Source organism: Bufo gargarizans, chromosome 4 (genome assembly GCF_014858855.1).
Source record: "Bufo gargarizans isolate SCDJY-AF-19 chromosome 4, ASM1485885v1, whole genome shotgun sequence".
In the NCBI taxonomy this organism is placed as follows: domain Eukaryota; kingdom Metazoa; phylum Chordata; class Amphibia; order Anura; family Bufonidae; genus Bufo; species Bufo gargarizans.
The window spans coordinates 404945615-404959024 of record NC_058083.1 but is presented as its reverse complement, the minus strand read 5'-3'; the positions used below and the strand labels follow the sequence as shown (position 1 = coordinate 404959024).

The window sequence follows — 13410 nt, the reverse complement described above, 5'->3', positions numbered from 1 at the left end:
ATCTATTGATCTACACAGAATAAGCTGTGTACTGAAGCTATTTCATTACTTGATTAATTTTTTGAAGCAATTTTGGTTAAACCATGATTTATGGCTACTGAAATTATACTGACACCTACAGTACAAAACACAGGACAGCATTCCTCTTCAGAGTGTAAGAGGTAGAAGGCTGCAACAGCATGAGTACTGCCTCTTGTATGCCTGCCCTCTTTCTCTTTGGATCATCCTCCTTGCTTGTTAACAGAAGTTGAGGAGATAAAACAACCTGTTCCCAGCAGCCCTAGATCACATCACAATGGAGATTGAATTTAAATATTTTGAAGAATTTAAAAAAGTGATTGATGCAGCCGAGAATATTCCAAAGGAAGATTTGCTTTTCACATACAATGGAGTGATATATCCAACATCAACTTGTGATGTCGATACATTTAAAACTATTGAAACATTTGAAGCACGTGAAGAGGATTTGATGTTGGTGGCATATCCCAAATGTGGTAAGTTCTAAGCAGAGTTGAAGGGGAGGCTTCATGAGATCACTATATACCTTGTAGTAGAGGAAATGATAATGTTTAATATATTACCTCAGTTAGTTTGACCATTTCAATATCTTTTCAGTTTTTTTTAGTCCTTACACAGTATGTGTAATACCCCAGAGTGGTGTTACCACTTCTGTACCTTGCTACTGTCTTTATTGGTCTAACCTTATGTCATCTTATGCATTTACTCCAGGTCCTATAAACGGTGTATTTCTAATGTTATGTAACTGTTCATATGTAATGTGCCTGTTTCACCAGAAGGTGGCAGCAAACAGGGCAGAGCTATATTTTGTTTTCTTTTTATTAAGAAACAAGAAAATTAAAAAAAATACATGTTAATCAATAACAATAATAAATCAATTAATTCTTGTCCCTATTTTTTTTCTCCATTCCCTACCCATTGAACCCAACTGTGCCCTCCCTCCCCTTGAGATGCGTCTCTAATCCCTCTAGAAGAGAGGGAAAAAAAAAATATATATATATATATATATATATATATATATATATATATATATTGTAAGGGCAGGGCGGCGGTGGCAGATTCTCATGCAGACCACTCCGGCAATAGAGGCAAACCCAGTTATAACTTACTGGGTAAGGTGAAGGTCCAGCACCACAAAACATAAACCAAACCAAAATAAACACCTGCCCATCTGGGCTCTGCCTAATACAGTGAAGATCCTAGCTCACCTATTGAACACAGGTCACATAGAGGATTTGGTTGCTCTAGTCAGCAGGGTAGCCATCCCAGACTTTCTCCAGGCATTGCACTCCCTCCAGACTGACAGCCAGGACTGTGCTTTATTTCCCCTTGATGATCCCAGCTGGGGATCCCTCAGGCTAGGGGAAAAGCTGCCCCGGAATGGGGTGGACTGGGGAGGTCCCTCTACCAAGCCTACCTTCTCCCATTCTAATAAAATCCAGCCCATAAACTTAACAAAACTGTCTCAGCAACCTACACATTGCTGAGACCATTTTAACCTTCTGGATTTAATTTACCTCACCCAGCTGAGGAAGCTGGGTGGGATATACACCCCTTCCAAGACTTTACCATACACATTTCTGTTCACCTTACCACATACCCCCCCCCCCCCCCCCTTCTTCTCCAGACCAGAGGTCTGGATTTTTTTTAGCCAACAGTGTATCCTGGACAAGGCATCCACGTTCCCCTGTAATTTCCCCGGCCTATGTTCAACCTTGAAATAAACATTTTAAAGGGAGAGAAACCACCTGGTTACTTTTGCATTTTTCACCCTGTTTTGTTTCATCCAAGTTAAAGGAGCGTGATCTGTTACCAACAGAAACTTCCTACCCAACAGGTAATATTTAAGTGACTCGAGAGCCCATTTAATGGCCAGACACTCTCGTTCCACTATGGCATAATTTTTCTCTGCTGGGGTCAACTTCCTACTTAGGTACATCACTGGGTGCTCCTCCCCATGTATCACTTGTGACAGGGCTGCTCCCAAGCCTGTCTCAGATGCATCAGTCTGAACCAGAAACTCTTTTCCGAAATCCGGGGAAATGAGCACTGGTTGTTGACAGAAAGCAGACTTTAGGCTTTGAAAAGCCTTTTCTGCCTCTGGGGTTAACTTCACCATTACGGACTTAGGGCCTTTCGTTAGGTCAGTCAATGGTGCTGACATCGAGAAAAAATTCAGTATGAACTGGCGGTAGTACCCTGTTATGCCAAGGAAGGCCCTGACTTGTTTTTTTGTTAAGGGCCTAGGCCAGTCTTGTATTGCCTCTAATTTATTGATCTGGTGTTTAACCAGTCCTTTACCAATAATGTAGCCTAGATATTTTGCTTCCTCTAGACCCACTGCACATTTCTCAGGGTTTATGGTTAGGCTAGCATCACTAATGGAGTCTATCACGGCCTGTACCTTCCAGGGGTGACTTCTCCAATCAGATGGAAAAATGACCACGCCATCAAGGTAAGCGGCAGCATAGTCACAATGTGGCTTCAAGATTAGGTCCATCAGCCTCTGAAATGTAGCAGGGGCTCCATGTAACCCGAACGGCATCACTATGTACTGGAACAGCCCCTCTGGAGTGGAGAATGCCATCTTTTTTTTTTTGCGTCATCCGATAATGGTATCTGCCAATGCCCTTTTGTAAGGTCCAGGGTCGTGGTACCTTGCTTTCCCAAGCCTCTCAATTAGTTCATCTACTCTGGGTATGGGGTACGCATCGAATTTTGACACCTCATTTAGCTTCTGGAAATCATTACAAAATCTCCAAGTCCAATTGGGCTTTGGGATTAGGACAATAGGGCTCGACTACTCACTGGTAGATTCCTCAATGACCCCTAACTCAAGCATGTGCCTGACCTCAGCGGACGCTGCTTTTCTCTGTGCTTCTGGTATCCTGTAGGGCTTTAGACTCCCCCTACTGTGGTGCTCAGTAGAGTTTTGCAGACACCTGGATGTTCGGGTTCAGCAGGTTTGGCCGAACTTGAAAAAAAAGTTCGGGTTCGGGACCCAAACTTGACCCCGAACCCGAACCCGAACCCCATTGAAGTCAATGGGGACCCAAACTTTGGCCACTAAAATGGCTCTAAAATAGCCCTGGAAAGAGCTAGAGGGCTGCAAAAGGCAGCAAAATGTGGATAGGGACATGAATTAAAAAACCATAAAAGACCTTAAAAAAAATAAAAATTAGGAATGATGTAGGAGGAAGAGGTTGAGGAGGAGGTGAATGGGTGGATGTGGCCGTGTAGGCTCATGTGGCGGTCTACGTGGAAGCGGCGACGAAGGAAGAATAGTTAGCCAACACCGATGTGTGTTATTTAGCATTTTTACATAGGGGTATCCCCCAAAATATTGTGACACATAAAAAAATAAAAATAAAAAATAAAAGGAATAAGTGCACTTGAGTACAAGGATGGATGGTTGAGGCTGTTATAACTGTCTATTCTGCACAAGGTACAGACAAGTCTTGTGGGATACAGGCCTGGTTCATTTTAATGAACATGGGCTTGTCCACGTTGGCTGTGGACAGGCGGCTGCGTCTGTCTGTAATGACGCCTCCTGCCGTGCTAAATACACGTTCAGAGAGTACACTGGCTGCAGGGCAGGCCAGCACCTCCAAGGCATACAGGGCAAGCTCTGGCCATGTGGACAATTTGGAGACTCAGAAGTTGAATGGGGCAGAACCATCAGTCAGTATGTGTAGTCGTGTGTACAGGTACTGTTCCACCATGTTGTTCAAATGCTGCCTCATGCTAACACGCTCCATATCAACAGTTGGGGCCGGTTGTTACGGCGAGGTGACAAAGCTTTTCCACATGTCGGCCATGCTAACCCTGCCTTCTGAGGTGCTGGCGCTGACACAGCTGCATTGGCGACCTCTTTCTCCTCCCCTGCCTTCGCCTTGTGCTTCCACTTGTCCCCCGGCATCAGTCGGGAATGCTCTCAGGAGCTTGTCTACCAGCATGCGCCTGTAGTCGCCCATCTTCCGATCACGCTCCAGTGAGGGAATTAAGGACGGCACATTGTCTTTGTAACCAGCAGGGTGGCCACCCAGTAGTCAGCACATGTTAAAATGTGGGCAACTCTGCTGTCGTTGCGCAGGCACTGCAGCATGTAGTCGCTTATGTGTGCCAGGCTGCCTAGAGGTAAGGACAAGCTGTCCTCTGTGGGAGGCGTATGCGTCCTCCGTATCCCCCAGCCACGCACCAGTGATGGGCCTGAGCTGCGTTGGATGCCAACCCGCTGTGAACATGCTTCATCCCCATCCTCCTTCTCATCCTGCTCGTCCTCCAGTAGTGGGCCCTGGCTTGCCAAATATGTACCTGACTTCTGCTGTTGCAAAAATCCTCTTTCTGAGCCACTTCGAAAAGACTGGCCTGAAAGTGTTAGAGATGAACCCTCTTCCTCCTCCTCGTCCTGGCCCACATTCTCTTCCATCATCGCTTTAAGTGTTTTCTCAAGGAGACATAGAAGTGGTATTGTAACGCTGATAACGGCGTCATCGCCACTAGCCATGTTGATGGAGTACTCGAAACAGCACAACAGGGCACACAGGTCTCGCATGGAAGCCCAGTCATTGGTGGTGAAGTGGTGCTGTTCCGCAGTGCGACTCACCAGTACGTGCTGCAGCTGAAACTCCACTATGGCCTGCTGCTGCTCACACAGTCTCTCCAGCATGTGCAAGGTGGAGTTCCACCTGGTGGGCGCGTCGCATATGAGGCGGTGAGTGGGGAGGCCGAAGTTATGCTGTAGAGCAGAGAGCGGCATCAGGATGAGAACGCCTGAAGCGCGCACAGACAGCACGCACTTTATGCAGCAGCTCTGACATGTCGGGGTAGTTGTGAATGAATTTCTGCACCACCAAATTCAGCACATGTGCCAAGCAAGGGATGTGAGTCAAACCGGCTAGTCCCAGAGCTGCAACGAGATTTCACCCATTATCACACACCGCCAGGCCGAGCTTGAGGCTCACTTGCAGCAACCACTCGTCGGTCTGTTGTTCTATACCCCGCCACAACTCCTGCGCGGTGTGGGGCCTGTACCCAAACACATAAGTTTCAGAACGGCCTGGTTCATGTGATGCCTGGTCATGCAGATTGTGCTAAGGTTCAGAACGTTAATGCCTCGCTTCAGGCTCTGATGGCACAGCGTGCAAACCACTCGAGTCTTGTCGTCAGCACATTGTGTGAAGAGGTGCCATGCCATGAACTCCTTGAAGCTGCCTTTGGTGTGCTTGGTCCCTGGTGACAGTGGCCAGTAGCAGGCAAACTGTTTTGGCAACGGATGCTCTGCTTTTGCACCCTGCTTCCGCTTTTGCTACGCTGTTGGCTAGGTCTCACTACTGCCTCTTCCTCCGAACTCTGAAAGTCAGTGGCACAACCTTCATTCCATGTGGGGTCTAGGACCTCCCTGACCTCCTTTTCGGTCTGAACACTGCAGAAAGACACAGCAGTTGGCACTTGTGTTTCATCATCAGAGACGTGCTGAGGTGGTATTCCCATGTCCTCATCAGGAAACATAAGTGGTTGTGCGTCAGTGCATTCTATGTCTTCCACCCTTGGGGAAAGGGCTAGGTGGAGGCCCTTGGGAAACCCTGCCAGCAGAGTCTTCAAACAGCATAAGAGACTGCTGCATGACTTGAGGCTCAGACAGGTCCCCCGATATGCACGGAGGTGATGTGACAGACTGATCGGCATGGGTTTCAGGCGCCACCTGTGCACTTTCTGCAGAAGACTGGGTGGGAGATAATGTGAACGTGCTGGATCCACTGTCGGCCACCCAATTGACTAGCGCCTGTACTTGCTCAGGCCTTACAATCCTTAGAACGGCATTAGGCCTGACCAAATATCGCTGTAGATTCTGGCAGCTACTGGGACATGAGGTAGTAGGTTCAGTAGGACGTGTAGCTGTAGCAGAACGGCCACATCCTCTCCCTGCACCAGAGGCTCCACCAACACCACCACCACGACCATGACCGCGTACCTTATTAGATGTTTGCCTCATAGTTAGCGTTCACCAAGCAAAGTAAAAAGTGGTTAAGTCTGTTAAAAATAATTAATCGCCAATACAAACCCTGATGTAGGGTATTGCACTCATTTATTTATTTTTTTTACTCTATATGACAGCGGTATTTGTGGCCTAAATTTCACAGTAACTTATGCACGTCTAATCCCAGATGTGCAGTATATCAGAGGGTTTTTATAACCCCAGTAACCAAAAAGGCGTATTTGTGGCCTAAATGTGACACTCACTTATGCATGTCTAATCCCAGATGTGCAGTATATCAGAGGTATATCAGTATATCAGAGGTCTATTCCCAGATGTGCAGTATATTTTTTTACACCCCAGTAAGCAAAAAGCTGTATTTCTGGCCTAAATATGACACTCACTTATGCAAGTATATCAGAGGGTTTTTATAACCCCAGTAACCAAAAAGCCATATTTCTGGCCTAAATGTGACACTCACGTATGCATGGCTAATCCCAGATGTGCAGTTTATCAGAGGGTTTTTTAACCCCAGTAACCAAAAAGCCGTATTTGTGGCCTAAATGTGACACTCACATATGCACGTCTAATCCTAGATTTGCACTATATGAAACAGATGTTTTTTTTACACCCCAGTAAGCAAAAAGCTGTATTTCTGGCCTAAATATGACACTCACTTATGCTTGTCTAATCCTAGATGTGCACTATATGAAACATGTTTTTTTTTCACCCCAGTAAGCAAAAAGCCGTATTTCTGGCCTAAATGTGACACTCACTTATGCACGTCTAATCCTAGATATGCACTATATGAAAAAAAGGTTTTGTTTTTTTAACCCCAGTGTCTCAAAGCAGTATTTCTGGACTTGCAGACATGCAGATATCCTTCCTGTGCTGGTGCACTATCGTTGCATAAAATGGCTGCCGATTATGTATTGATATTGACTAACTGAAGGAAAAAAAGTTTGTTTTCAGTAGTAGTTGGCTCAAGGCAGGCTTAAAACAATTGTGCGTTGCACCCACAAAACACATTTGCTGTTGATCGCTGAGTAAAAAAGCAGTTCTTCATAAGATTCTGATCTCTCCCTCACAGCAGCTGCAGCCTATCCCTAAACTAATCCGAGCAGAGTGACTGGCGGCGCTATGTGACTCCAGCTTAAATAGAGGCTGGGTCACATGCTGCATTTGGCCAATCACAGCCATGCCAATAGTAGGCATGGCTGTGATGGCCTTTTGGGGCAAGTAGCATGATGCTTGTTGATTGGCAGCTGTGCAGCCTTTCAAAAAAGGCCAAGAAAGCGCCAAACACCGAACCCGAACTTTTACTTAAATGTTCAGGTTCGGGTCAGGGTGCCGAAAAACCTAAAGTTCGGTACGAACCCGAATTTTACAGTTCGGGTTCGCTCAACTCTAGTGCTCAGTTCTCACTGAATGTTTTATCAGGTGGGTACAGCCTGGTAGGTCAGAAAACCTTCCTCTATTTTTCTTTAGAAACTTCTTTACTTCTTGTTTCTGGGGTACTGACAGTGCCTCACTAATTTTTACCAGAGGAATTGGTGGTCTGTGCGGCCACCAATAACTCCCAATCTTTCCATGGCTTGATCATATTTACATGGTAAATCTGGAAGGGTCTGTGTCCTTCCTGGTTGGTGCACCTTTATAGTTCACCTTGCCCACTTTTTCCACAACCTCATAGGGGCCCTGCCACTTTGCCAGAAACGTACTTTCTACAGTGGAAACTAGAATCAGGACCCTGTCCCCGGGATTAGAGTCCCTTACCTTGGCAGACCTGTTATAGATTCTGCTTTGAGCCTCCTGAGCTTTTTTGCAGATGTTCTTTAACAATGGGCATCACGGTCGCTATCCTGTCTTTCATGTCAGCCACATATTCGATGACGCTCTTATAGGGAGTAGACTCAGCCTCCCAGGTTTCTTTAGCTACATCGAGTAAATCACTCAGGTGACGGTCATATAGTAACTCAAATGGCGAGAACCCTGTAGAAGCCTGAGGTACCTCCCTAATAGAGAACATTAGGTATGGTAGGAGGCAGTCCCAGTCCCGACCATCCTTTTCTACCACTTTTTTTAACATCTGTTTCAGGGTCTTGTTAAACCTCTCAACCAACCCATCTGTCTGGGGTGATACACCGAGGTACGTATCTGGGTGATTTTAAACAACTTGCACAACTCTTTCATGACCTTTGACATAAACGGGGTACCCTGGTCTGTGAGAATTTCTTTAGGGATCAGCGTGCGGGAGAACATGAATAAAACAGCAATATTTTTGGGCGCCATGTTTCATAAAGGGTACCGCTTCCGGGTATCATGTGGCATAGTCCAACACAACCAAGATATACTGGTGTCCCCTATCTGACTTAACAATAGGACCCACCAAGTCCATGGCAATTCATTCAAAAGGTACCTCAATGATGGGAAGAGGCACCAAGGGACTCCGGAAATGTAAGGGTCGGGGCAATTATCTGGCAGGTGGGGCAGGACTCTCAGTATAATTCCACTTCCTTGTACACTCCAGGCCAGAAAAACCTTTGTAGTACCCTCGCCTGTGTTTTGCTAACACCCAAATGACCCTGAAGTAAATGGTTATGTGCGAGATCTAGTACCATACGTCTATAGGGTTTTGGCACCAGAAGCTGCTTCACAATTTCATTGCTGCATTTGTTAACTCGATGCAGCCGGTTTCCATTCATGGCAAAATGTGTACATTTCTGGTCAGCTTCTGGTACCTTTGGTACACCATCTATCACGGTAACATATCCTTGAGCACTCATGAGAGTGGGGCCTCTCAAGTGCTCATTACCAAAGTTATCCCGAGACACCCCTAAATCCAACACATTTTCCCCAGTTGGGGAAGCTTCATCTTCACCAGCTAACACCTGCAATGGAAAAGTGTCATTAGCAGGTACGTCACATAACCCCACATTTTCACCAGACATTTCAGTTAACATGACATCCTCATTTTGCACCTTATCGGCACCATTGTCTTCAATGGTCTCTTCCTTTAAACCATTGGATTCAATGGGCCACTCATAGCATTGATTATTTAAAGTTGAAGGCACAGGATCTGCAGGAGTTTTTTTCTTCTTCCACAACTTCCAAAACAAGGGGAAGTCCCGGCCCAATATCATATCATGCATAAGTCTTTTTACGACCCCGACTTCATAGGATAGAGTCCCAGCCAGAGTCTCCAGCTTAACGCAAGCCACCGGGTATGATTTTGTATCCCCATTGATGCACAGTACATTTACTCTTTTGTCCGGCACATTATTCCCAGCCACGAAGCTGGCATGCTCTAAGATGACCAGACTACCGGAGTCCAACTGCCCTGACGGAGCAGTCATTTATGACCAGGGTACACATCTGCAGCTCAGTCTCTAGTCCTGGGGAGGCCGCACAGACTGGCACCGCATACAGCGACTGTCTCTGGCTACCTGCACACTCCATGGGCTATGAGGTCAGAGGGCAATAGGCAGCAATGTATCCTTACCCACGGCACCTCCAGCACTGGGACGTCCCAGGTCTCTTAGGTGAGAAGACCTCTCCGGGTCCGAACTGCCCGGGAGACTCAGCCTTATGCCCATGCCCAGCCTCTAAAGCCTTATTCCCTCTTGCACCCTTTCACACACTCCCAACAGCTGGAACTCTCTTATCCACAGATGACACAGGTCGGGAACTCCTGGGAGGTGTTGGTGCGGTAGGGACATCACAGAGGTAGTCCTCAGTCGCCAGGAACCTTTCCACCAGGTTTGCGAGCTGATCCTAAGTTTTGGGGTCTCCATGTCCAACCCACCGTTACAGCTCCGCTGGGACTGCTCTTAAGTAGTGATTCACCACTACTTTTTCCATGATCTGGTCCGGTGTAAAAGACTCAGGTTCAGGTTCCAGCTACTTCCATACAAGATGGAGGAGGTCAAACATCTGAGATCGGGCAGGCTTGTCCATGATGTAGCTCCACGTGTGGACCCTCCGGGCACGAACCGCCAGAGTAATGCCCAAACGAGCCAGGATCTCAATTTTTACATAGTCCCGGACATCCTGCTCCCTGAGGTCATGTTAGGCCTTTTGTGGTTCGCCGGACAAAAAGGGCGCAAGGACCTCTGCCCACTGTGATACTGGCAGCCTTTCTCTTTCCGCCACCCTCTCAAATATGGTCAGGTAGGCCTCGATATCATCATTAAGTGTCAGTTTTTGCAAGGCCCGCTGCACAGCCCTCCTCACATTCAAAGTCTTTGGGGGACTTACCCCCACTTGTGGGGCTGGAGTTACAGCAGTCTCTCTTATTGCAGCAATATGCTCCATCAGCAAATGATTTGTTTCCTGTTGCCGAGCCTGGACCTCCGCCTGAGCCTGCTGTTGGGCATATAAGGCCTCTTCATGCCTCTTCTGTTGCTGTGCCATGCCATGGCCTGTTGTTGTTGTGCATTAGCTTGTTGTTGTTCACGTAAGACTTCTTCGTGTCTCTTTCTATCCTCCATACTGGCCTTCAAAAACATCATCATTTCCTCCATGGTATCCGATGAACTTTGTAATTGTAACGCTGCAGCAGCTTTCACCCAGGACATTAAATCATCAACTGTTACGCCATTGCCCTTAGCAACCTGTGATTGCACGCATCCTCCACCAATTGTAAGGGGTTACACTCTCAGGCAGGGCGGCGATGACAGATTCTCATGCAGACCACACGGCTAAAGTCCAAATGTTGCTTTATTTATAACACTCCAGCAATACAGGCAAACCCAGTTATAACTCACTGGGTAAGGTGAAGGTCCAGCACCACAAAACATAAACCAGACCAAAATAAACACCTGCCAGTCTGGGCTCTGCCTAATACAGTGAGGATCCTAGCTCACCTATTGAACACAGGTCACATAGAGGATTCGGCTTCTCTAGCCAGCAGGGCAGCCATCCCAGACTTTCTCCAGGCATTGCTCTCTCTCGAGACTGACAGCCTCGACTGTACTTTATTTCCCCTTGACGATCCGAGCTGGGGATCCCTCAGGCTAGAGGAAAAGCTGCCCCGGAATGGGGTGGACTGGGGAGGTCCCTCTACCAAGCATACCTTCTCCCAGTCCAATAAAACCTAGCCTATAAACTTAACAAAACTGTCTCAGCAACCTACACATTGCTGAGACCATTTTAACCTTCTGGATTTTATTTACCTTACCCAGTTGAGGAAGCTGGGTGGGATATATACCCCTTCCAGGACTACCATACACATTTCTGTTCACCTTACCACTATATATATATATATATATATATATATATATATATATATGTATATATATACACACACAGTATATATAAGATAACGAATCAATAGAAAGAAACTACCACTTCCAACCTTCCCATACCCTGGACCATTTTTTCTCAGAGTTTCTTTGGTTATATAAAATATGTTCATATCTCTTCATCTTGTTAACCAAGTATAACTGTCACGTACCGGCAGGACAGGTAGTGGATCCTCTGGACCAGAGAGGCGATGGCGCGGGTTGTACTAAAGGACCGGTTCTAAGCAGTTACTGGTCTTCACCAGAGCCCGCCGCAAGGCGGGATGGATTTGCTGCGGCGGTAACTACCAGGTCGTGTCCCCTAGTAACAACTCGACCTCTCTGGCAGCTGATAAGGCGTGGTACACAGGGAGAAGGCAAGAGCGTAGTCGGATGTAGCAGAGGTCAGGGCAGGCGGCAAAGGTTCAAAGGCGAGTAGACGGTAGCAACGGGTTCGGCAACAGGCAAGGCAAACAAACACAGTGGAACGCTTTCTCTGAGGCACAAGGCACAAAGATCCGGCAGGAAGCTGTGGGAGGAGAAGGTATAAATGGGCAGTGCACAGGTGCAGCCTGATTAAGTCAGCACTGCCTCTCACAAACCTTAACCCTTAATAACCCTTTTGGACCAGGCACCAATCACTGGTGCAGTGGCCCTTTGAATCTAAGAGTCCCGGCGCACGCGCGCCCTAGAGAGCGAGGACGCACACGCCGAGACACTGGAGTGCTGCCTGGGGGCATACGCTGTGAGCGCTCCGAGGCCAGCAGGGGACCCGGAGCGCTCAGCGTAACAATAACCACTCATTGAGCTTTGGAGTATTTTGTGAGATCCACACTTGGGTAATCAAAAGTCTAGCCAAAAAGATTATATGCTTATGGCAGTTTACCTTGGTCAGATCACTCAATATCCAGCACTCTGGTGTGAATAGGATTATTACCCTCATTTTATGGGTAAGAAAATTATAAATTTAACCCCAATAAAGTTTTAGATTTGGACACAAGCAAAAGATGTGTAAGAAATCCACCGACTGTGAGGCCGTTTGGCGACTCTCGTAGACCACATTTTTTAAATCAGCGTGATATAAACTCTATGTAAAATATTAAACTGAACCAGTGTGTGATTCGAATTGTACAATACTAGTCTTAAATAACCAAATATATTTCCCCAGTCTTGTGTCGTAACCATTAGACAGTCTATTCCCTAAGCGCTTTGACCCGGGGAAACAACCTTATTAAATAGTACCTTAAGTAACATTTTATGTAATTGGGAAATATTGACCTTCTGGCCTAGACTCCCAATCGCAGCATTCAGAAGTGAAGAAGTGTCTATCTCTAAAAGTGAAGGGGATTTTTTACACTAGAAAGAGCTGAATGTAACTGAAAGTACCTAAACCAACTTAAATTACCCATTTGTATTAAAGAGGAGAAAGGGAGAATCTCCCCATTCCTCACCACCTGTGAAACATAGAAAACATTACTTTGTTTTGCCAAATCTTATCCCTAGCTAATTCATCCAAATCCTGTAAGTAGAAATTATGCCAGAGGGGTGCATAAAAGAGAACCCTTTATCCCCAACCATCTTCTAATAGTGGTCAAAGAGTTAGAAAATAACTTGCCAGTCACTCTATATTGTTGTTCAACATTAATTAATCGTCCAGATTCCAAGAGTAAATATATTATCAAATGGAGATCATTCCACCAGGGTCTTACAAAGAGCGCTTTTCTCCTATTAACAATATAAAGCAGTTGAGGTAGAATCTCCATCTTAACTAAAAATATTCTGTCTGCTCTGGAGAGGGGTAATCACCAGATCTAGATTTTAGATCTAAATTTCAATGTTAAAGGAATCAGGTTAAGCTAAATAAAATCCTCGATCCTAGGCGATATCATCATGCCCAGATATTCAAATAAATCGACAATTTTTAACATTGTCAAGGACCCCTCGCTCAGATAATAAAAATTATCCAATAGCATAAGAGTGGTCTTTCCCCAGTTAATATATAAGCCAGAGACTTCCTAAAACGAGTTAACCATACAAATAATCTTGGGAGAGTTATATTGCTACGATTTATAAAAAAAATACCACATCATCTGCATATAGAGAAATCCTATCCTCTACTCCCAATACTCCAAA

General features: G+C 46.0%; 1 protein-coding gene across 1 annotated transcript in view; it reads left to right on the top strand.

Moving 5' to 3' along the window:
- Nucleotides 1-295: 295 nt before the first annotated feature.
- Nucleotides 296-13410, top strand: part of LOC122935461 (sulfotransferase 6B1-like) — a 65984-nt gene continuing 52869 nt past the window's right edge. The window contains exon 1 of the mRNA XM_044291227.1: nucleotides 296-494. Coding sequence (XP_044147162.1) covers nucleotides 296-494 — 199 coding nt within the window. The remainder of the gene's footprint in view (nucleotides 495-13410) is intronic.